The 26,180-nt window shown below is 36.0% G+C and overlaps 1 protein-coding gene across 1 annotated transcript in view; it reads left to right on the top strand.

The window, feature by feature from the left end:
* The window catches only part of KLHL14 (kelch like family member 14), a 126,737-nt gene that overhangs the window by 77,431 nt on the left and 23,126 nt on the right, over positions 1-26,180 (top strand). Inside the window, exon 3 of the mRNA XM_074200155.1 lies at positions 18,761-18,850. Within this exon, the coding sequence (XP_074056256.1) occupies positions 18,761-18,850 (90 nt within the window). The remainder of the gene's footprint in view (positions 1-18,760; positions 18,851-26,180) is intronic.

The following is a 26,180-nucleotide window of genomic DNA, read 5'->3' on the forward strand; positions in this document are numbered from 1 at the left end:
CATACCTTTTTTGACATCATAAATGTGGAAATTTGTTTTCTCAAACTGTGAGTACTTTTTGTGAATTTTTAAAAAATTGTTCTATTGATTCTGGAGAAGTCAGAAGGAAAGATAGATATTACATATAAAATAAATAAATATGAATTTTTAAAAGAATAAAATCAATTTCATTTTTGCTATTATTTGTCATTTGCCTATGTCTGCTACATCCTTTCTCTAGTTTTATAATTGTAGTTATGAACTTATCAGACATCAAATATAATGAGCGTTTCCATTTGTAAAGTTGAACTTGGAACTTCAAATCTCTGATACATATTACTTTATTTTCCTTTAAAGTATATAATTCAATATATAACTTCTAGAGCTAACCTTTTCCCCATATGTTCACTTCTAGTCTGTCTTCTCTTTTCTTCTGTGTGTTTTTTAAAGTCTTTTCCCTTTCTTTTTTTGACAAAAATCTAACTCTAGCCCCTCCTGCTTTCCCACTCCCCTAATTAAAAAAAGAAAAAACCTTTGAAACAAATACACAAGTAAAACGAATTTCCCCACTATCTTTGTTCAAAAATGTAATTGTTTCATTTTGCATTGTGAGTCCAGCCTTCTCTGTTATTGGTCGCTGTTTTGATCAGAGATCTTAAGTCTTTCAAAAGTTGTTTGTCTTATGATGTTATTAAAGTATGAATTATATTCCTGGTCCAAAAACCCTTGATAAAATGAGGTATTTGTAAAACATTTAGCATTGTCTGGCATCTTTATAAATGTTTATTCCCTTCTCTCTGTAGCCTTCTCTTTCCTGGTTTAGCTCATTTTCTTCTTTAACAAATAGTTCATACAGTCTTCTCAGGTATCATTGAAACAATCCCTTTTGTTGTTTCTTATGGTGCAATAATATCACATTACATTTTTATGCAATAATTTATTTTTTCATTCCCAATGATCGGCACCCCCTTATAATTGCTAGTTTTTTGACATAACAAAAAGTTCTGATATAAATATGTTGGTACATATGGTTCCCTTTCCTCTTTCTTTGTTTTCTTGAGGTATTGACTAAGAGTTATTGCTTTTTAGTGACTTTTTAGGTATAGTTTCAATTTTCTTTCTAGAATGTCTGGACTAAATTGCAGCTCAAACAAGAACATTATTATTATACCTGCTTTCCCACAGCCTATCCAACATTTGTTATTTTTTTACTTTTTACATATAACCTTTAACAATTTTAATTTCTTAATTTGAGAAATGCATTTTCATATCTTTTGGCCACTTATCTGTTGGGGTTAGCTCATGTTCTCATATTTGAATTAGTCCTTCAGTATCTAGTATATCAGACTTTTATTAAAGAATCTTGCTGCAAAGATGTTCTCTATGCAAGATTACAAAACACGCGTCTTCTTCTGCATCACTTCTATAGTACATAGCCCATATAAGGGACAGGTCTAGGCATTATGCTTGAAATAGTGGTAAGAACATTAACTGGTTTTGACACATCTCTTATGGGGAATGATTGAAGGAACTGGATGTATTTTTGGGAATAGGAAACAGTCCCATGATACTCTGTCCTGAGCAAAACACATGTGAAGTACTTTATCCAGTTCTAGATGCTACAGTTTAGGAAAGATATCAATTAGCTGGTGAATGCCCGAGGAAGGAGGATGATCACAATGACACAGAGGCTCAAAATCATGCTTTATTAGATTACTTAAAGATACTTTGGGGACACAATCTTGAAAAGAGAGAATTTAGCAGGGGATATGGTAGATGGCTTTATATTTTCAAGGGGCTGTTAGTGGAAAGAAGTATAACTTTCTATGCTTGGCCATAACAATCATAGCCTCATAAATTTAGAACTGGAGGGAGCCTTAGAAACTATTTGGTCAAATGACCTCATTTTAAAGATGATGAAATGGGGACATAAAGAAATGAAATTATCTATCCAGGGTCATACCACTGATAGTGATGGCATTTGACCCAGGCCAACTCCAAATCTACTTCTGTTGTGCATTACACCACACTAGTATATAATAATAGATGAAAATTGCAAAGATACAAATTTAACCGGATGTAATGAAAAAATTCCTAACAATTTGAGTTGCCCATAAGAGAAACAGTTTCCCTTTAGAGGTGGTAGGTTCCCTCTCTTTGAATGTTTCTGTGCATAGGCTGCATGACAACTTTTCAGGAATTTTATAGTGAGAATTCCTTTGTTGTGTCAATTGGACTAGATTTCTGCTGAAATCTCTAATGCAAATTCTGTGATTTTCCTTCAGTAGTTTCTTCTTATTGCATACAAGCATATTAGAAAAAAATTACTAAAAGCTAAAGCTGTCCAAAAGTGGAATGTACTGCCTCAGGAAATACTGAAGATCTTTGAGGGTTGTGTGACCCTGTATCTGACAAATTATATAGGATGTTCTTGTATATGTATGGGTTATTTCATAGGCTTTTTCAAGAATCCCTGAAGCTTTCAGATCCTCCAGAATATATGTATAAGGGGAAAAACAATAAATATCCTCAAATATTTATTTAGTCAGAAGATATATTTAAAGAAATAGAACTGATGGAAAACAGTTAAGGGAAGCAGATATTGGCACATTCTTATTTAAAAAATCCTAATTAGGGATTCCTAAAAATGGAAAATAGAATTGCCTGTTTTTTGCATAGTAAGATCATAATTATGAGGCTGTGAATAATCACTTATCTGGATATTATAAAATTATTTCATATTTCATGTTGAGATTGGACTATTGATTTCAGATGTCCCTTAAAGCAGAAGAGCAGCCAGAACCAGACATCTTCACCCACTTTCTCTTTCTTCATTCCTATCCCCAATGAAAAGGAGATTTTTCTGCCTTGCAGAAACAAATGCCAATATGTATTCTTTTGATCCCTTCTCCAGTCTTCTCCAGCAGATTGCCAGTCATTATTACCCTCATTCTCACTTTATCTATAATCTTACCCTATCTAATCTCATCAGTACAGAAAATGCCCAGTTGACTCACATGGTGGTTTTTAAATGACTATATTCAAAAGACAAATTAATGAAGGTGGTTTTGGTAATGAGAAACTTCTTTAACTTTACTGAAGATTTTTATCTTAAAAATATGTTTTGTATTTTGGATTCAAAATAGAAGCAACAATTTTGGGTTCCTTCAAAATCTTGCTATCCCATCAAATTCCTTTTCTACAAATTCCAGTTTATTCTGTTAAGATGATTTTTTTAATCAAAAGGTAGGGTAGACCATCTGTATCAAATAAAGAATTAGGGGCCACTAATTCATTCATAAGGATCCCTGAAGGCTGCATATTGACTTAGTTTTAATTTATTTTTATTATTTCATGAAATGTTTCCCAATTATATTTTAATCTGATTTAGGTCACCCTTGGGAAAGTTTTGGGTCACATGGAGCTGAGTGTTTGATATCTCTGTTCTATTCCATACTTGAATTAGAGTCCTGGTAAATTTGGCAAATGATTTGACTATGGAAGAAGTAAAGCTATGCACCAGTTATGTGACTCTGGGCAAAATAAGATTAGTCCCAGTGATTTACAGGATCTCTTCTAATCTATGATTCTATTCTATTACTATTGAGGCATTCTGGACATGTGACAGTTGTTACCTTTGCCTGAAACTATTTTAACATGCCAATGATCTCTTAGATTAGATTGTTAGATTTTTAAGAATCCTTGTTCTTTAGATTATAAATTCTTTGGGGACAGGGACAGATTTTTTTTGTTGTGGATTTTTTTTCCATACTTATATCCCCAGAAATTAGTCTGATGCCTAGAATGTAAGCACTTAATAAGTGTTTGTTGAGTGGCTTACTTTTTGGAATCTCTTCTCTACATTTTTACCTGTATCCTCTTTTCTTTCTGGCTTATATGATACTACTATCTCCTGATTCTCCTCTAATCTCTCTGACTACTTCTCCTTTGCTGATGCTTCATCTTTCTAGTATCCAGTAAACATGGGTAACTTCGAAAGCCCCATAGTTTCTCCTGACTGTAGTCTTGTATCATCAACTAACTTTTTTACATCTCAAACTGAATTTCTTATAATTTCATACTCAGCAAGGCCAAATAGAACTTATTCTCTTGACCCCTTAAGCCACCCCAATTTCCAAATTTCCCTTTTATTCTTGAGGATAATTCTCCTAGTCTAGCATATTCATAATCTTCATATTGTTAGCTACATCTCATTCACATTTGCACTACATATCCAGTCTGTTGTCAGTTTGTTTTCAACCATCACAATATTTTTCCATATGTGTCACCACCTGAGCTGTCTTTTTTTTCACTTCTTCTTTGTCTATCACAATAATCATTAATTTGTTATCCTTCTCTCAAATCTTTCCCCACTCCAACCATCCTCCATTTAGCTGCCAAATGAAAATCCATGTCATTTCCCTAAATTAGTCTTTCACAACATTGCTCTTTCCTACCTTTCCAGTCTTAGAATTTATTTCCCTCTAAAAACTTGGCAACTTCTTTACATTGTCTTACATGCTATTACACACACACACACACACACACACACAGAAAACTTCATCTTCTGATTACCTGCTTTTTTTTACTTCCCCCATTCCTGGAATGCTTTCCTTTTTCATATAAGTAATGGTAAATTTTATTTACTATTTCTTGCACTTGTTTGACATCATGTCAATGTCAGTTATTCTTTTTATTGTCTTTAAGCTTTGGAAACCCTAAACCTATCTTTAAATCATCTGTTTTAAGAATTAAATTTTGGCTGTATTCTGTTGGTTATGGTATTGATAGATTGGAGCCATGTTTCAAATCCATACAATACTTATGGTCAGCTAAATGGTACAGTGGATAGATAGAGATATGACCCTGGAGTCAGGAGGACAGACTTCAAATCTGGCCTCAGACATTTGATATTTACAACCCATGTGACCTTGGGCTTAACCCTGATTGCCTTGCATCTGGGGCCCTCTCCAGTTATCTTGATTCACATCTGGCCACTGGACCCAGATGGCTCTGAAAGAGAAAGTAAGGCTGGTGATTTAGCACAGCTCCCCCTCTCTCAAATCTAATTCACTTGTTTGTCATGGCATCACCTCCCTGATGTCATGATCTTCTTTGAAAATGAAGGACAAACTTCATGTATAAATGAGCCATTGGGTCTTTTGTTGTTGTTGTTGTTCAGTCATGTCTGATTCTCCATGATCCTATTTGGGGTTTTCTGGGCAAAGATTTTAGAGTGACTTGCCATTTCTTTCTCCAGTTCATTTTACAGATGAGGAAACTGAGGTAGACAGGGTTTAGTGATTTGTCATGGGTCACATAGCTGGTATGGGTTTGAGGCCAGACTTGAATTTACAATGCTGAATTTTCCTGATTTCAGGACCAAGACTTCAGGACACTCCATACCCTGTGCCATTTAGCTGCTCCATTGTGTCTTATAAAATGAATCTAATGCTGTCAGCAGACAGTGGCTACTCCATAATTGATATGGAGAATATGTATTGCAAGGTAATGGAAAATAAAAGTTAGCAGCATGGATGGAGACTAAATTATGTAGGCTCTTTAATACTAATACTAGGAAAATATCCATGTGTTTTTGGTGAGTGATAAGGTAGAAACAATGTTTTAGGAAAAATAATCTGACACAATAGACATTGTGGAGAGCAAATTGTACAATAGAAGCTGGAGGCTAGGAAGCTAGTGAGAAGGCCCTCACAAGGTAAATAGGTACAAAAGGACTTGAACCAGCTAAATAACTATGGGAAGTATGAAATCCAGGATTTGTAGAGTCAATATTTTGAAGTACCAGTTGCCAGAATAAGACATTCCTTCTCTCAGCTCTGAGCATTTTTTCTATGCCCCATGACTCGAATGTTCTCTCTCCTCGACATGACATCCCTGGCTCTCTTCACATCTCAGCTAAAATTTCACCTTCTATAAGAAGATTTTCCCAACCCCCTGCACCTTAAAATTAATGCCTTCCTTCTGTTGATTATTTCCTATTTAACCCATACATACATATATACATACATACACACATGTACATCATGTACCTATTTGTTTGTTGTCTCCCTCAATTACACCACCCCTCGAGGCTAGATAATTTCTTCTGCCTTCCTTTTTAATCTCTAAGCTTAACACAGTCTAGGACATAGTAGGCATTCAACAAATTCTTAATTGATTAAGTGACTACCTGTACTCTCCTAGCATGATAGCTTCATGGACATGACAGTAAAGAAGACCAAATACTTCTCTTATGGGAGATTTTGAAAGTGAATCAGAAAAACCTGTCTAGTTCTTATCTTCCCTATTGTAATAATACCTAATATTTTTATGATACTCTAAGTTTTACAGAGCATTTTTGTATATTGCCTTATTTTATATTCACAATAATCCTGGTATGTAAATACTTTTATTATCACCTTTTACAAATAAGAAAACTGATAGTGAGAGAAGTTAAGTGGCTTGCCCAGGGTCCTACATCTAGAAAGTGTCTAAGGCAGTATTCAAATTCATGTCTCCTTTACTACAGTTCTAGCATGCTATCCATGCTATACCACTTAGCTGCCTTGCCTAGTACCATGATTTGTCCATGTTGAGTATATGATCATTGATAAAAATGTTGAATTATTATTTTTATTATCACCATTATCATCATAATCCTTATTTTTATTAGGTCTGGATCTGTGATTGTGATTTCATATGTAGAGAGCTTCCTGATTTGAAAACTTCTACTAATTCAGATATGCTGTAATATATAGTCTCAGAGATTTGAATCAATTAACTCTTTAAAATTTGCTGCTTTTTGAATGTTAGCACATGGTAAAATCATCCTGGTCATTCATTTCTTATTGAACTCAAAGAATTACTTTTCATTCTACTTCTCAAATGAACAATTTTTAAACTAAAATAAAGCATTTTAAGGAATTCAGTGGGTTGGAACAACTAAGATTATTAAAAGTATGACAAATAAGACCTATGAGGAAAAGTTAAGGGAATTTGTATTATTTAGTCTTGGGATGGGAAGTCTATAGGGTAACAATAATGATATTCCACAATCAAAGGGATGTTTCATGGAAGGTAGATTATGTCTTTTTTTCTAATTTCACCAAAGATAAAACTAATACGAATGGGTATAGGCAGCAAAATATGAGATTGTGGTGAGATCTACCACTCAGTTGCCAAAGTGATTTATCTAAATTACAGTTCTGTTCATGTCAGCCCCCCCCCCCATTCCATAAACTCCAGTGACTAATTCTATTCCCTCTTTGCATTTTCTAAAACAGACCCAGAGAAATTAACTGATTTGTCTAAGGATGCCTAGAGAGTAAGGGCAGGGCCAGTTTATTATTATCTGAGGTCCTCTTTGACTCCAGGTGCAACATTAATTCCACTAAACAACTCTATCTCTTGCTGCATTGTTGTTTCAACAATTTGGGCAAGAGCATAAGTAGACTTCAGGGAAATAGGTTCCCAAGTAGGGAAGGGGCCCCTCTACTCAGACCCTATGTGGGACTAGGGTTGGGGGGAATCTACTATTACCAATCAAGAAATTTCACCTTTGTTTCAGGTAACTCAGGCAATCAGTAAATATTTATTAAGCATCTACTATATATAAGGCTCTGTGCTTATTGCTGTAATACAAAAAAAAGGCAAAAGACAGTTTCTGCCCTCAGGGAGTTTACAATCTAATGGAGTAAACAAATAGCAAATACTTTGTACAAATAAACTATATGCAGAATAAATAAAAAATAATAAACAAAGGAAAGACAACTAGAATTAAGATGGATTAGAAAAGATTTTCTGTAGTTAGTGAGATTTTAGCTGGGACTTGAGGAAACCAAGAATCAGAGATGAAGAGGAAGATCATTCTATGCAAAAGGGATAGACAGTTAAAATGACAAGAATTAAGAGATGGAGTATCTTGTTCAAGATTTTCGCAAGGAACAGCAAAAAGTTTAGTGTTGCTGGATCAAAGAGAGTGTGGGGGATTGTAAGGTTTAAGAAGACTGAAAAGACAGTAGGGAATATGGGAACAGGTTATGAATGGCTTTCAGCTTTAAACAGAGGATATTATATTTGATCCTCGAGGTAAAAGGAAGTCACCAGAGTTTATTGAACAGGGAAGTGACTTGGTCAGACCTATGTTTTTTGATAATTACTTTGATAGCTGAGTGAAAGATGGACTAAAGTGAATAGAGACTTGAGGGAGGCAAACCAAATAGGAGGCTATAACAACAGTCAATGTATGGAGTGATAAGATCATGGATCAAGGTGGTGGAAGCATCATAAAAGAGAAATGGGAATATGTGAGAGATCTTGCAAAGATAGGCCTTGCCCCCTCTGTATCTCTAGTTAAGAAATGTAATCACATTCTCCTAATACATCTAAATTAGAATATGATAAATTAGAGTACAAACAACAACACTAAATTTGGAAGGAGATCACTTCCAGCTAAGGGTATAGAGGATCAGGGAAGATTTTATAATTGTAGCTATAATATCTGTGTGTGTGTGTGTGTGTGTGTGTGTGTGTGTGTGTGTGTACATGAAGATATCCATATATGTGTATGTATAATATATATGCATATTTATATCCGTATATGTGTATACCTATATTTATATATATGGAAATTTAGATATGTATATGCAGATATACAAATATAGCTATATATTAATTTATATGTATAGATAAAGATATATCATCACTTTCATCAACACATCTATTAAAATACTTGGAAGAAATCAACACAATTTTATGAATAGGAAGATTAATTTTATATTGATTTCCACTTCTCCTTCCCAAGGATTCCTTAGTTTCCAGAAGTGAAAATAATTTGATTTTTAAAGTGCTAACTAATACCACTAGGGAATTCTCATCACTGCAAGATGAAAGTTAAATGCCCCTTAAAGAGTTGAGATTGTAGTGACTGAATTATAATCTACGAAAAAAAACCATAAAATGAAAATTTTCTAATAAAATGAATATAAAATTATGATCTATTATATTTATAATGAGAAATGAGCTACTAATTTAATGAGCTACTTGAAACCCCATTTTAGGGTATCGTCATACATCTGCATGGATGTCAACCTGTATTGAAGAAAATTGCCTAGGGATTAAACTATAAATCAGCAAGTATTTTCAAGTATATAGTGAACACTGCATTTTAGGGAAATTCAGGAAAAATCATAAAGCAGGGTTCCAAGAGAAGCTAAAACTTGTCTGAAATGTCTTATCTCATGCTCAGAGTTAATGGTTTGGAGGTCTGTGTATACCACAGAAGACTGGAAGTAGAAGGGCTCTTCCAGAGGTCATTTTGCACATCACTTGCTTTCCCATCTCTCACTTATTGATCATAATTTTAAAAATCATTCACAGATCATACCAACATCTTACTTAGCAATCTGCATTCTGTAACAATGTTCATTATTGAGGAATAAAATAGCTAAAATCTTCTAGTAGTCATTGGGTTGAATAGTGAAGAGTAACTGCTCCCTTGATTCTGTCATAGTCTCAGCCACAAGACATATCAGCTTCTTTCTCATGTCAAGTGCTCTATATTTAATTATGTAAGTTTTCTTCAGTGACAACTGTCTAGGATAAGACTGAGCTGGGCCAATGTCATGCAAAGTGAAGGGGAATGCTGGCAATTGACAAGTTACTTTTGTCTACAAGACAGTATAAATAGGCCAAAAAAAATCAACAGGGCCTATATTTTTCATCACAATTTTTTAAAAATATTGATTGAATTAACCAGAAAACTGGTTTTTAAATTGTCTCTTTGTGGTCTCATAGGAAAGGGTTAAAATACATCTGAACAAAGGATATTGTTTTCTCATCTTGTTTTTTCTTTTTGGTTTATTTATGTTAGGAGTTAGATTATAAACCCTGTGAAATTGAGAAAAATGTTGCTAAATGAAAAATCTTCCTCTGGATTCTTTTCAATTTGAATGAGGGTCAGCAGGGAACTTTGAAATGAAATAAAATGAAAAGATGGCAAGAGGTAAAACTTAGATTCCTTCAAAGAGAATCAGTGTTTGGATTATACTGCAAGAGAAAAAATTCCTTAAGGATGTGATTACTGAGTTTCTAGGAATGAATAATCTTTGAAAAATTGTTCAAAAAAAGAGTATCCACAGAACTCAGAAAGTCAAATGCTGTTCTTATTGCTAAATATAAAAGCAAAAATAGTGGAATTTGCAAACTGTTTGCCAGTGAGCTTTACTCCAATAACTTACAATGTTTTATATAATATATTATTAAATGGATGGCTGGTGAACATTTAGAGAAGGAAGTGGTTATCATCAGCAGTCAACATGGTTTCATCAAGAACAGATTTTAACAATTCATTTCACTTCCTCTTTTCACAAGGTGACAAGGTCAGTTGATCAAGAGAATGCTTTAGATAAAGAATACATCATTTTTTGGCAATGCATGAGATGTGGACAAGTTGGAGAAGTTAAATTAGATAATATTATAGTCAAACAGATTTATAATAGGTCAAATGATCAACCCAAAGAGTAATCAGTAACAGAATCCATGTCAGTCATGACTTGGACAATGGCACAAAAGACATGTCTATTAAGTTTCCATATCATTTGAAAATAAGAGATTGCCCACAAATTGGCTAGCAAAATCAAGATTTAAAAACTTCTTTACAAGTTAGGATGATAGACTAAGTCTAATATGATTATATTTAATTGGGATAAACATAAAGTTCCACATGGCTTCAAAAATTCAACTACATAAATATAAAATGGAGAACATATGACTAAATGCAAAAAAAATCTGGAGATTTTAGTGGATTACCAATACTCAATGTGATTCAATAGTAATAAAGGTAACCATGATGACCAGGATGATTTTAGGCTGCTTCAAGAAAGAGACAGGTGATTGCTACATTGCACTCTTTGCTCTGATCATATCAAAACTAGAATATTTATTCAGTTCTGGGTGCCATATCTTAGAAGGCAAGAGGAGGCCCACCATTATATAATATTAAGGATGGTAAAAGGAACTAGAGATCATAGACATGAATAAAATAAGCCAGGTATAGCATAATCTGAGTCATATGCTAAGCACACCAGTATATATATATATATATATATATATATATATATATATATATATATATATATATGTATGTATGTATATATATATAGCCTGAAGAGGATAAAGCTAGAATGAGCTGTTACAGGACCAATGAAACTACCAATAAAAGACTTCAAGCAGGAGCTGAGTGATCACTTATTAGGGGCACTGCTTTCAGGTTTGAGTGTGGGATTGAATTCAATGACCTCCAAGGTCCTTTGTTGTTGTTGTTTGGTCCATCATTCTCAAAGAAGATTGTGACATCAGGGAGGTGATGCCATGACAAGCATATGAATTGGATTTGATTTGGAGGTACTATATTAACTTACCAGCCTTACTTTCTCCTCCAGAGCCATCTGGATCCAATGACAGATATAAATTAGGATGACAGGAGATGACCCTGGCAGCAAGGCAATCAGGGCTAGGTGACTTGCCCAAGGTCACACAGCTATTAAGCGGCAAGTGTCTGAGGCTGAATTTGAACTCCATCTTCCTGACTCCAAGACCAGTGCTCTATCCACTCTGCCATCTAGCTGCCAACTAAAAATTATATGACTGTGCTTTACAGAATTAGAGGTGATAGTCTAATTAGGTTACTAGAACTTTGTTACTGTCTCACCCATTCCATTGAATTGAATGTCTATTTATTCTGTACCTCAGTTTTTCTAATGGATATGACCTCAAGTCTCCTTTGATTTAAATAGAGTAAATATATTATGAACTATTCCCAGACAATCTTTTTTGCTTTTTTTGTCCCTCCCTAAAACTCCTCTAAGTAATTTTAAGTTAGAGATTGTGTCTTGGATCTCTAGAGAAGTGAGTAAAAGGATCTTGGACATCAATTCAAGTTCTCAAGATAACAATTCATATGAAGTTCAGGACAGCCATGACTTCAACCCACAAAAAATTAAAAATAACACAAATAACACAAAAACTATCAGCAACACATAAATGAGTGTTTTCTTCTCCTGAGATCTGCCATAGGTTCTTCTATAAGTCTTTAGGCTTACAATACCACCCCAGGGTTCTGGATTCCCTTTGGAAGGGAAACTATCTTCATGTTGACAAACTGATGAGTCTCACTTTCATCCAGAGGACTCATGAAAGCCCCCAACTTAATATAGCTAAAAAGCATGAACTCCATCCAAAATAATATGGACTTAGAATTGCTTGAAAAGCAACTCCCTTCCCATCAGACCTGAATTGTCCAAATAATTCACAGTAATTACAAAGGACAAGTTCTGTTTTTTCTTATTGTGGTTCATTCACTTGCTGTGCCTCCAGTTCCAGAGTCTGGAATAATGACTAAGGTAGTAATGAGTCTAGGTAACTTTGCATTCTTTCATAACATTAAAGCTTTACAGACTTTCAATATTGCTTCAAAAGCATAGGATTGGGGCAGCTAGGTGGCGCAGTAAATAGAGCACTGGCCCTGGAGTCAGGAGTACCTGAGTTCAAATCCGAACCTCAGACATTTAATAATTAGCTAGCTGTGTGGCCTTGGGCAAGCCACTTAACCCCATTGCCTTGCAAAAAAAAACTAAAAAAAAAAGCCTAGGATTCAGTAATCACTAGAATTTGACTATATGCATCCCTCTCTCCATAGCTGTAGTCTCAACCTTTTGAGGTGATTCTGCTGCCTCTCCAGGACTAAGGACAGGAACCCAGGGTCCAAGGGTTCTCTTAACTATCAATCAGCCAATCAATTAATAGTAATTTATTGTTGTTGTTCAGTCATTCAGTCATGCCCAACTCTTTGTGACCTTATGGATTCTAGGACACCAATAGCATTTATGGGGTTTCTTGGGAAAGATACTGGAGTGCTTTGCCATTTCCTTCTTCAATGGATTAAGGCAAAAAGAAGTTGATTGACTTGCTAAGGGTCACACAGCTAGTAAGTTTCTGAAGCAGGATTTGAATTCAAGTCTTCTTGACTCCAGGCCTAGCATTCCATCTGCTGAATTACTTAATTACCCCTAACAACACTTATGGTGTGATAAATATTGACAGTGTCAAAGAAAAGGAAAAAAAATCAGTCCTTGTGTTCAAGGAACTCATGCTAATGGAAGAGGAGTGGGGAAGGAGCAGAGAAAATATGAAAATACCTGTTATATATAGCATAAATATACAGTAAATGAAAGGATTTCTTTAGGGGAGATGTCTACAGGAAGCATGTGGGTAAGAGTGCATGCCCCTGTCCCAGGGCAGTTATTAGTGGTGCTTGGGTGGGTGGACAGAGGCCATTTGTGTGATAATTGCTTTTTGATCTGAGCTCAACTTTTTCATATTCTCTCCAGAGATTTGTTAGCTCTCTTTCCTAGGCTCAGCACAAGGATTGAGTCAAACCCAACTGAAGTCAACCCATAATGAGATTCAGGCATTGCCTTTAGTGAGATACCATGCATGGGCTAACCAGGACCAGAGGGCATGCCTACACCCTTTGTAGGGAACTGAACCAACCAAAAATGGCTCTGCTCTTTGTAAACTCACTAAATTGAAGAGCAAGAAACTTGGTCAATCCTATTACAAAAACTATAAGACCACACAAATTCCTGAGTCAAAAGATTCTCTTTAAAAACAAAATGCTATGAAGAGCTACTTTTTTTAAGAGTACATTTACATACTCTAATAATCTATTGAATTCATGATACATAATAATAATAATAGTATTTATATATTCCTTTGAGTTTTACAAAGTACTTCACAAATATTATTTCATTTAATCTTCACATCAACCTTGGGAAATAGATGGGAATATTCTCTTTACAGAGTAGTCAACAGAGGTCAAGTGAATTGCCCAGAGTCACAGGGCAAGATTTGAACTCATGTGTTCCAGACTCCAAAGTAAGCTCCAAGGTGTACCTTCAACATATGATCGTGAAAAAACTGAGTCACTAACTAGGTGTTGGTTGACTGGCCAGAAGTCACACAGTTATAAATAGAGACAGATTTTTTTGACTCCAAACCCTTCTTGTCCTGTCCACATCTCTGTGGGTTATGCTGCATATAATCCAGGAAGAAGCAGAAGATAAACCAGGACAATTTTTGCAGCTTCAAAGCTATAGAAAAGCAATTAACAACTCGAGAAGTTAATTGTGACAGAGCTACCTCTTGTAACAATTGCTAACGCCCCTTGAGTGGGTGATGATTAATGTTATTCTGCGGGGTAAATACTGTGAATTAATATCCTCCCCTGTTGTGTGTGTGTGAGTGTGTGTGCATGTGTGTGTGTTTGTATGTGTGTGTGTGTTTAACAGTATTGCTTACTATTCAGTTTTTTTTAATTAAAACATTTCGTAGAGAGGTTTTACCTATTTTTTAAAGATTATGATGAGAATTCCTAGTGCTTGTACCAACAGAGACATTAGGTACGGATCATGTTGAATTTTAGAATTAAATGAATGTGTTCACTCAGATGACCAAAACCCTTCCTCTTTTGGGGGTTAATGGCTTTTCCCTCTTCTTTTTAAGTCAATGAGTTTTGTTTAATAAAGTTGAGAATTCGTTCACAGGGCCTTATAAACATGTGTTATTAGATTTTAAATCTGTTTTGAAAGTGCCTCTCTCCTACTCCCTCCTAGTAAAGTGACCTTTTTAAATGGAGGGAAGTAGGTTTAGATGACAGTCGTGATAAATGCGGTCATGTTCACTCAATAAAATAAGGCCCAGTGCATTTGAGGATAAATCAGTGAAATGTACAGCCCCACCTGTCTGTCTCCATCATTCATTTCCACTGTCACTTTCCCAGTGGCTGATGGATCACAGTTGCTGTAAAATTAGACAGCCTTTAATCTCATTTCATCCTGATTAGCTTCTCTTTACCCTTTCCCTCTAACTCACTGACTGACACGCTAAAAACTCACACTGGGCTGTATTTGAGCGTGGAGTACAAACTTCTCCTCAAATACCTTTCTCAAAAGGGTGAGACAGGTGTTCACCTTTGCTGAAATCTGCAGAGGACCACGGGTATATCAGTGTCATTTTAAGAGCTATCAATAAACATAGAAACCAGGGCTAGATTAATCAGAGTGCTAATCTTGAGGGCCAGCCAACATATTTGAAACATTTTCCTATAGGTTTGAATCAGAAATAACATAATTTACTTTCATAAGGCTAAAAAATGGAATCCAAATAAAATAATTTTTAAACAAATTTGAGAATTTTTCCCCTTTTTCAAATGATTTTCAAGATCTTCCAAGTCATCATAAAGATACAGAAATAAGATTCAAATATTCTCATTCGACAATGTAACTTTCATGATTTTAAAATAATAATATTAATTTGACTACATATGAAGATGACAGTAGGTAACCTTGAGGCTTACTCCCCTTTCCCTTACTATGAAGGGTTTGTAATTGGTCTTAGTTTTTTCATGAAATTTAACAATAGGTACATTTGAATGAAAATAAAAATTATTTATTTATTTTTCACCTCAGTAAAACTATGTTTGCTCAGAAAGGAAAAAATTAAAACCACAAGCTATAGAAAAAGAGTGGTTATAGTTTTATAGGGCTCAGTACTTTTTGATAAACTTGCCCTGAGGTTAAAAGAAGGGCAAAATGATTTTTTTCTTTCATAGAGGATTTCCTGTATTTAGCTGATAGAAGTTTTAAGTAATATACATGAAGTAATGGGCATAAAATGAGGTGGTGACAGCTGATGGTCCATTTCCTAATTTGTGGAAGATTTTCTTAAAATCTGATTATGGGAATGTGCTCCATTTCTTCAGAGTGATCCTTGAGAGCACCTTCTATTTTTCTAGGATGCTCCCCAAATTTAATGAAAAGAATAGGGAAAAGGATAGTCTACTGCACAATTAAAACATGAATGAGACATTCATGTCCTGATTCACTATCTATTCATTTCTAGGGCTAAGAATTATGAATTGACCAATGTTGAGCTAATATTAAAAGACTCAAAAGGTCTTTAGCACCTCTATGATCAAATAAAGATCTGATCCTTTACACTTGTGTACAATTTCTAAAACACTTTCACAGCTGTTCTCTTTTCATGGTTCCCAAGAAGGGAAGCAAAGTGGTTCAGTGGCTAGAGGGCCTTTCTTGGAATCAAGAAGTCCTGGAAACAAGTCCTATCTGTAATATAAACTGACTTTCTGACACTAGGTAAATCACTTAACCTTTTCATGCCATAGACAATTCTCTAAGAAGGCCTAAAATGATCCTTGATCTACCCTAAGGAAGCCTGAGAGTTCTCTTCACCCAATGAAATCACAAAAAAGGCCCTTATGTAGTAGAAAAGGAAGATATTTTTATCACATTTTATAGAGAAGGAAAAGCAAGCAAAGCAATTTACCCAAGGTAACAAAACATTGAAATCGAGATTCAAGCCCAAGTGTTAGTGCAAAGAGCTTTGATTCTGTAGTTAGAAGTTGTTGTTGTTGTTTAGCTGTGTCTGATTTTTCAAGACCCCATTTGGGGATTTCCAAGATAATGGAGTTGATTGCCCATTTCTTCACCAGTCCATTTTACAGATGAGGAAACTGAGACAAATAGAGTTATGTGACGTCCTCACAGCTAGAAATTGTCTGAGGTCGAATTTGAACTCAGCCCTAGTACTCTATCCACTATACCACCTAGTTGCCTCAGTAGCCAGAGGACTTGGGTTCAAATGCTGCCTCTGACACATCTACTACTGTGATCTTGAGCAAATCACTTCCCTTCTCCAGGCTTCAGTTTCCTCATGAAAAATGGGGGAGATCATAGTAATGACCTCTGAAGTTTCTTCCAACCCTAAGTCTATGGATTTTTAAATTCAGATCACCCTCAAAGTTACATCAATGTTCTATGTTCATGCATTTTTTCTGTGCTCTGATAATAACATTTTCTATATTTTTCCCATAATGAACTTTGTGGAAAACCTTTTCATGCCTCACACAAACATCAGCAAAGCATTATCAGAGAGGTTGTGGCCATTTTATAAATAGATAAACTAAGTATTCAAAGGATCACCAATGTGATCCCTGATGTCTATTGCATGGCTTTACACTAAATAGATGGCACCATAATTCATCATTATCTGCATTCCTTATCAGTACATTTTCACAAAATCAAATGTACTTTACCAATTGCTTCTCCTGGGCTGGCTTCTTCCAGATCACAAACTGAAAATTTCAGTTAACTAAAAACACTCCTTGCTTGTTCAATGTTGCCAGGGGACAAGGAGTCACAAATCCTATGGCAAGAAGCTTAACGAAACACATGGACCCGCTCGATCCTTAGATGCTACAATTTTAATAGCAAAATGAACACCTCTCTTCTTGTTTTTATTTTCATTTGTTATCCTGCATAATTGCATTTTGGGAAAAAATAAAATATAATAAAACAAAATGAGATGAGAGATCTATCACCTAAAATAATCCAAGTTTGAGAAATTACCTTTTTCCCTTCTCTCTCTCTCTCTCTCTCTCTCTCTCTCTCTCTCTCTCTCTCTCTCTCTCTCTTTGGCATTGGCAAAAGAGCACAAAGTAAGAGCTGGCCCTGAGTCATATTGATTTCCCACTGCACTGGTTTCCTAAGTGCTCTGTTGATCCGTGACAAACAATAAGTTCCCTGCCTGTACATCCACATCACCTCCCCATTTGTCCTCACCTAGATTTAAGGTGCCCATATGATGAGCTGAACAAGGACATCATTTTTCTACTGGTGTCACTGGGCCAAAGCCTCTGCATAGAGCATGATAACTAATGCTGGGCAAGTATGCATCGACTATACGATATGATGGTAACAGAATAACAGAGTAACCATACACATCACGACAGGGGCAAGTCTGTGTATTGTATCCCTGCATAGGAAAAGCACATGAAAATGAATTTGGAGGAGCTAGGTTTTCTGCAGTATCTAAAGAGCCCTTTCTTCCCTCCCACTATCACCATCAGAATTTTTTTTTAAAAAGGAGAAAACAGTGTATCTCTTTGACTTTGCTGCCACAGTTTTGATCTTTGTCACAGAAGAGTTCCTAAGTAGATAGATAGAAAATGTGTGATTGTGCTGCTAATGGCATTGTACAGGAAATTAAGCGTATACATTTGGAGAAGGCATTAAATCAGCAGGACCTTAATTTAAAAACTTCAAACTGTATGGAAATGCAGCTTGTTCATTGCTGTGGAATAGAAAGCTACCAAGCACCCTGAGTCTGCTTATGGAAAGCATGCCAGCAAAAAGCAGGCTAGGATGAGTATCTTAACAGTTTTCAATGTATATTCAAGGTTACAATAACACAATATTTCCCAGGAAATGCTGCCCCTTTCTGGTCACTGTGACATACCTGTCATCCTTCTCTCCCTCCCCACAAAAAAAAAAAATGCCACCTATGTATTAGGTAGATAGGGTACGAATTAAGTGAACAAGTGACTAAAAGGAGTTGAGAAAGTATAGAAGCAGAAGCTGGCGGTTCTGCAGCAGTTTGTGGAATAACATTATGTAAAATTCATCAAAAGGGGCTGGATCTGAAACTGCTGTCAACACACCACTGATCCCCTGTGTACATAACTTGGGATTGGCACATACCCTGCTTTACTGCCTCCTGCTTCCTTCCGCTGTTTGTAGTTTCAGATTTTGCATGCCTTGATTAAGGCAAATAACGGGTGTGCCAAGCTATCAAATTCTAAGATGGAAAATGATATACATCTTGGTGGTGGTTTATTTTTTCATCTTTTTTTTCTCCACAGTTATGCCCTATAACAGTGCCCATCACTGTGTGGTAGAAGTGGAAAACTTCTTGTTCGTGTTGGGAGGAGAAGACCAATGGAATCCGAATGGTAACTATCTATGATAACATGGAACTATCCCCTTCCTTACTTGGTTCTGTAAATGTGCCTCTGAGGAGCCCCGAGGAATAGAGCAGTCAGGCTTTGTGCCTCTATCTTGGGGGTCAATCACTGAACTAGCTGAGAGCACATCTACCATGGCATTGATATTCTATCTGGGGATTTCACTTCTCCACAATGTTCCCTGACCCTGCATTCTTTCCCTTTCCCTTGAGAAGTGCTACCACCATCAGCCACACATATTCTCTGGAGTAAAGGTATCAAACAAGCAGCTGTTAAGAATTTTAATCATTTTCATGTTCTTCACATTCTTATTGAAATAAAGTAGTGACAAGAAGTGAACACTTTTTTTTTCCACATCTTCTTCCAAATGGTTTCAGCTGAAGGTTCTTTCCAGCATTAATTATAAACTTATAGCTCTAGAACTGAAAGGGATTTCAGAGGTCATCTAGCTTAATTCCCTTATTTTACAGATGGAGAAACTGAGGCTCAGGAAGCTCTGTGACTTTTCCAAGGTCACAGAGAGGAACCATCAGAGGTGGGATTCAAATCCAAAATTTTTGTTCACTTCTGAAGTGACTGATCTGTTTTAGTGGCTATAGCTTTCATGCTGCTCACACAAATTGTCTCCAGGTTCCCTTTTTTATGTGTTTACTTCATAAATTTACTTCAAAGAGAAATTAAGTAATTTTACATGCTTCTGAGCTAAACACACAGAGAACACTATGCCTTTCAAAAGACAAAATTATCAAGATATTGTTTCAAAGCTCTCACATGAAGAAGGAGCTGCCTTTGTAGCAGTCTGTGTAACAGAGACAATTATGACTGAGAAACCATAAAACAGCTTGCAGGTACACATTTTTGCTTTAAAACCCCAGAACATCCAGATGAAATTACATATACTGCATATATTTTATTGTGAATGCGCCATTTCAGCATCTGCACCAAACCAAATTATAGAAAATTGTTACATCTGTTCACTTCCCAAAATCTTAAAGAAAACCAATCCCCATTACCCTCTAGACCATTTCTTTTGAAAGTGGGAAAAAATGGGACAGCCTTTGGAGAAAAACCCTTCAGCCTTATTGTCAAATCTCTTCTGATGCTGGCAGGAGGTTGGGCTTGGTATCCTCTGAATATGAGATACATTTTCATGTGGGGCAGGTTGGATTTGAAGCCGGAGCATTTCGGATATTGATAGCCTCTCTGCTGAGTTATCCCATTAATGATGGATTTGATGCATTACCAGAAAATTGACAGGAATATCATCCACTTTAAGCACTCCACTTAGCTACTGCACAAGTTATCCTGCCTTTGAACTGAATGGGGTATTTCATGACTGCACACATACACTCCAAGTAAGGGATGTCATCAAGTGAATCACACTTAGGGCTTTACAGTCTGTTCCTTTTGTCACCTGGATTAAAAATAAAGCGTGACAATGGAATAGCATGGCCAACTAATGGAGAAATTTTTTAAATCATATTTCAAAAGATAACTAACAAACCTGAACTCTGCCAATTATACCAGGACATATTTTTCAGGGATAAAATTGAAATATGGTCAACCTTCTATCACCTAATATAATGCAATGAAATCCCCAAAACAAATATAGGAAATTAAGTGCCTGAAGCAAACTATGCTATGCCCCATCCTCCCATCTTTCTTAACCCTTAATTCATACCATATTTTTCATATGTAGCAAATATGAAGAAGCCATCCTAAAATTTACCTTAATTTTCTTTTACAGAAAGGAATACTTAGAATAGTTATTATTTTAATTAAGAGAGCTGTTATACATTTTAACAGTTTCACTATTACCCCCTTTCCATCCTACCCCAGTGGCTACAGCTAAGCTTAGAAATCATCCATCAGATTCCAATCTCTGTCTCTGTATTATTATTTCAATGACCTTGGAAAATTCACTTCCCTTTTTCTGGATCTTTTTTATTCATCTCTTAATAAAGTGAGGGTGGGGAGAAGTAAAGGGAAAGAGACTATGATGTCTATGCTCTAACACTTACCAACTATAACATCTTATTGTCCTGTGAAAAATAGCTGATTTAACTTTCTGTGCCAACAGGGTATGGTGACTAGGTCATGGTATTTGGAACATGAAGAACTGGATTCAGCTCCTATCTCAGATACATAAGCAAATAGGTGATATAAGAAATGGAATGTTGAAGTTGGAGTGAGAAAGTCTTGAGTTCAAATCCAGTCTTAGGCACTTAGTAGCTATGTGATGGACAAGGCACTTGACTACTCTGTGCCTTAATGGTCTCATCTGTAAAATGGGATTAATAATAGCCCCTATCTCCCAGGGTTGCTGCAAGGATAAAAATGAGATAATGTTTATAAAGTGCTATACAAATGCTAGCTAGTTTTAGTTATTCTTAGAGATCATGACCCAGAGCAAATCATCAAATTTTTCAATGCCTCATTTTTCTCACATATAAAATGAGCAGGTTGGTGCTGATGGCTCTAAGATTTCTTCAAGATCTAAGTCTGTCATCCTCTGAGAAAAATCAACCAATTTGAGATCATTTAAGGTATTTCTTAGAACAGTAAAAATATAGCTGAAAAGGTTTTTAAAAATATATCTATAACTCTTATGTGCATTTGTCAAACTTAAGACTCTGCCTACCCACTTTCACTTCGCCATATCCTACTCCCCTAATCAAGGCAGCACTGGGGAGGGAAGCAGTGAACAAAACCAAAACTACTAGTATTGTGAACATCTCCTGGTGAATATTAAATCATTACTGAATTATTGAATCTGCATGGAAACTGTTTCTTTTCCTCTGACTGAGGATTCCTGATAGTCCTGCTGTCACTGATATAACTCCTCATTTAAATGGCTATTGGAGGGGCTAGCCATCTCCAAAATGTGTCAGTTTGATTTTGAAATTTTATCTTTTGAGCCAATTCACAGGCTATGCGTGACAAGTGATGTGCACCTTCATACAGGGCTGAGCTGAGCTAAATAGGGACTGAGCTCTTTTAAACTGAGTTATTTGAATAAATTGGAACCATCTTTCAGAATCCCCAGGAAGGAGATCCATTGGGAGCTCTGGCTTCCACAGTTTCATCTGATGCAATGAGAAACCCTAATTTTCAAAATAAGAACTCACCTTTGTTCCTTAATATGGGAGCATCTCTGCTCTTGTACAGTCCATCAGCAAGCATATATTAAGCTCTTACTGTCTGCCAGATATTATAGTAAGTACTGAAAAATAAAGTAAGATGGATTATAAAAGCAAAATTTCTTCAAAAGAGGACTGAAAATGTTCCTTTCTATCATAACTATGAAGGCATTTTGAAAGGTTATGAAAAAAGACAAATTTCAGAAAGCCTTTGCTTCTGATTCTTCTCTCCAATCTTTTTCTCTCTGTCTCTTGTTATCTTTCTCTCATATTAACATGCACACACAAATACCTATAAATACATATTCATACACACATATAGGCAACTATGAGAAACCCCATGGCTTAGCAGACTATGAATGGTCCTTAGAATCAGGAAGACCTAAAAACAAGTCCTGCTTCTGACACATACTCTCTGTATTGCTGTGGATAAGTCATTTAATCTCTCTATGCTCCCAAGTAACTCTAAGTTATAGGTAAGATGGACATCTGCATCCATGGTTAGGAATGTCCCAATCTAATGAAACAGGTCCAACCAAATACAAATACATAAGCATGATGTGTATATATGTGTGTGAGAGATACACTTAAAAGATAGTGTAGGTCAGAAACCTGAGTTTAAGTCCTTCCTCTGCCATACATTGATCAGGTAAGATTGGGCAAATCACTGAACTTCCTCATATGACTTTTCCATCTAACTCTCTAAGACTATAAGTTACAGAAAGGGTGATGGTCTATTTTGGAAGAAGAAATCCCTCAATGACAATTATAAATCCCAGAACTAGTTTCAAAAAATATAAATACATATTTCTTAGTGTTTAATAATTATTTTTATCAAATATTTATATAACTATTTTGTACCAATTTGCTAAATTCTTTTCAAGAACTATCAATAAGCATTTATCAAGTGCCTACTGTATCCCAGAAACTGTGCTAAGTGCTTAGCTCATTTGATTCTCACAAACAACAAGGTGTTGTTATAATAAGCAGAGGCAAAGTGACCTGCTCAGATCATACAGCTAATAAGTGCCTGAGGCTCAATTTGAACTCGGCTCTTCCTGACTAGGTGGGGTAATCTTATCCACTTTATCACCTGGCTGCCAGCGTTTATTATTACATGTATCTAAATGTGCCTAGAGTCAGAATTCCTAGTGCAGCTTTTATAGGTAATGCCTTATCAGTCTCTCTATGGCTTATATGTCTATGCACTTGTATGTAGACTTTTAAAACAAAACTTCACCTACGGTCATCTAAACTCTATATACAGATGAAGAGTGGTAGTGAAAAACCTTATTTCATCTAAATTTGACATTTCCCAGGCAGTATGATGCCTTTGTTACATTAAACTAGACTAACATTTGTCATTAGCAAATTTGGATGATTTCTTGAGAGTCTTCCCAAGATTGGACAATTTCTTTGATAGAAGAGTAGAGCCCCCTATTTGTAAATGCCTATGGTTCAAGACTGAATTATATAAGGGCTATAAAAGGAACTTAGAAAATACAGCTCTGAAGGTAGAAAGGACCCCACAGGCAACTTAGTCTATACCCCTCATTTTATAGATTAGCAAACAAGGCTCAGTGAGGTTAAATGACTTTTTAATTTGTTGATTGACTAATTTTCCAAGCTTATACAAGGAGTAAAAGTTAGAGTAGGAGAATCCACATCTTCTAATATGCAAAACAATGTTCATTCCACTTTATCAAGATCTAGTCCAACCTCATTATTATTAGCTCAATTCATCCACAAAGACAACTTTCAAAAATAGAATTGGTCTTTGTTGTTCAATCATTTTTAGTTGGGTCCTGTTCTTCGTGACCCATTGGGATTTAGAGATTAAGTGACTTAAATCCTAGTAAGTGTCTAAAATGGGATTTGAAATCAGATCTTCCTGACTCCAGGTCCAGCACTCTATTCACTGTCACTAGCTACAAAGATTCCGCCAGGTGACTTAGAGAGAACAAACTGAGCTGGGTAAGAAAAACAAAAACAGATTAAAGCTTCTGTGCTGATCAGTACTGGGTTTGGACCCATGAGTGACCATTGTACTTCCAGCCTAGATGAGATAGGAGGATATAGCCTCTTTCCTCCCTAATCCCTCAAAAAAGTAATGGATTAGGAGGGGAAAAATTTATTGAGGTTGTAAATCAACCATGAAGAATTGAAGAAAGAGATCCCCAGAAATAGAAAATAGAGCGTTTTAGACACTATGTTTTCTTGAGTCCAGGGTCACAATTAGTAGAAAAATCAGATAGGAGCCTTAGGAAGTATGTTGTCCATAGCAAAATAGAAAATGAGAGATATTCATCCAAGGGAAAAACCTTTGTAGAATAAGCTGTTATAGAGGAGGAATGATCTTCTGATAAGAGTAGTCTGATAAGAGACCAATCTATTAACCTGACAAGCAAGGAGTCCCTTATGCAAGGTCTGTAGTGGAGGCTATGTTCTTAGGTAAGGCAGCAAATCTCCTAATTTGAAGTTGATTCACAGGTTACCTGGATAATGTGGATAATCAAAGTATCCTTTGATTACTCCAGTCACCCACCCACTAAGATTCCACCTAAGCAGAAGTTAATTCACTATAGGGTTATCAAAGCAAATTTCCCCCACCAAATAGTGAGATACACAAGACATCTTATTTAAAATTCAGCCAGTCAGTTCCCCAAACTCCCACAAGAATGACTGCCAGATTGAACTTTTTCCAGGAAAGTCTTCCACTAAGATATAAGTGAGAGCCTCAGTTGTTGGGGGCACACATAAGAACAACTCCAGGAAGAACTTTTTGCAACCTTGGTGATCATAGCCTAGGATGTCACCTTTCTTTGCATAAATTATTGTGTACTAAATGAAATTTCAATCTTTAAGTACTTCCCACTTGCTTTAATTTCAGAATTCTGGGATGAATCCAAGAAGCGAGATGTCTGCTCAACTGAACTTGTTTAGAATCATAGAATCATAATATTTCAGACTTGGAAGGAATCTCAATGGCTATCTGGTTCTACTAGTATTTTAAAAATCTCTTCTATAACATACACAGTGTATGGTCATCCAATCTTTGTTTGAAGAATTCCAATAAGTGGGGATGATACCCCAATGGAACTCATTGTCACCCAATGTAGATTCTTCCACTTCTAGATAACTCTAATTACTGGAAATCTTTTTTCTGACCTAAAGCCTAAAGTAGCCTGTTTGAAACTACCTCATTGTTCCCAGTTTTATTCCTCTTGGTCAAGTACAAGTTTAATCCTTTTGCCATGTGACAGACCTTTAAATATTTGAAAATGGCTACCATCTCTCCCTGACTTTTTGTTATCTCTTCTCCAGGCAAATCATCTTGTTCCTTCACCTAACCCTCATATAGCATGAAAACTGCTAGGTGGCTCAGTGAATTTATCATTGGCCTTAGCATCAGGAAGATGGGAATTCGAATCCAGCCTCAGACACTTGACATGAGCTGTTGGACCTTGGGCATGTTACTTAACCCCGATTGCCTGACATCCAGGGCCATCTCCCGATGACCTGATCCACATCCAGCCACTGACTCTGGAGGAAAAAGTGAGGCTGGTGACTTAGCACACCCCTCCCTCCTCACTCAAATCCAATTCATGTGCTTATCATGGTGTTCTTTGAGAATGAGGGTCAAAAACATCATACAGCATGAACTCAAGGCCCTTTATCACCTTAGTTTATCTCCTTTGGTCCCTCTCCAACTAATTCATGTCTTTCCTGAAATGTAGTACTCAGAACTTATTATACTCCAAATGATCAAGGAGAGTATCTACTTATTCCTGGTTCAATTAATCAATTGCCATTTATTAAATACCCACTATGTGTAGTCATTGTACTAGAGATATAAAGACAAAATCATTCAAGAATCCTTGCCCTCATGGAGCTTACATTCTACAGGGCAAGACAATATGTACATAAGTCCAAGAAATTATTTCTCTCAGCCCATGATTTACCTACTATCTCACACAGTTAACCAATTATATCCTTTAGATTTCCAAAGTTTTTTGTTTTCAATTAAATTGCCATCTAACCATGTCTCCCTTATCTTTGCTTGTAAAATTACTTTTTTTTTTGAACCAAAGTGGATTTTCTTTTTATTTATATCTAGGAAATTTCAGGTGGTCCAATGTTCCTGAAGTCAGGGAAATTCACCTTCAGGAGTTCAAATC

This window comes from Macrotis lagotis, chromosome X (genome assembly GCF_037893015.1).
Source record: "Macrotis lagotis isolate mMagLag1 chromosome X, bilby.v1.9.chrom.fasta, whole genome shotgun sequence".
In the NCBI taxonomy this organism is placed as follows: domain Eukaryota; kingdom Metazoa; phylum Chordata; class Mammalia; order Peramelemorphia; family Peramelidae; genus Macrotis; species Macrotis lagotis.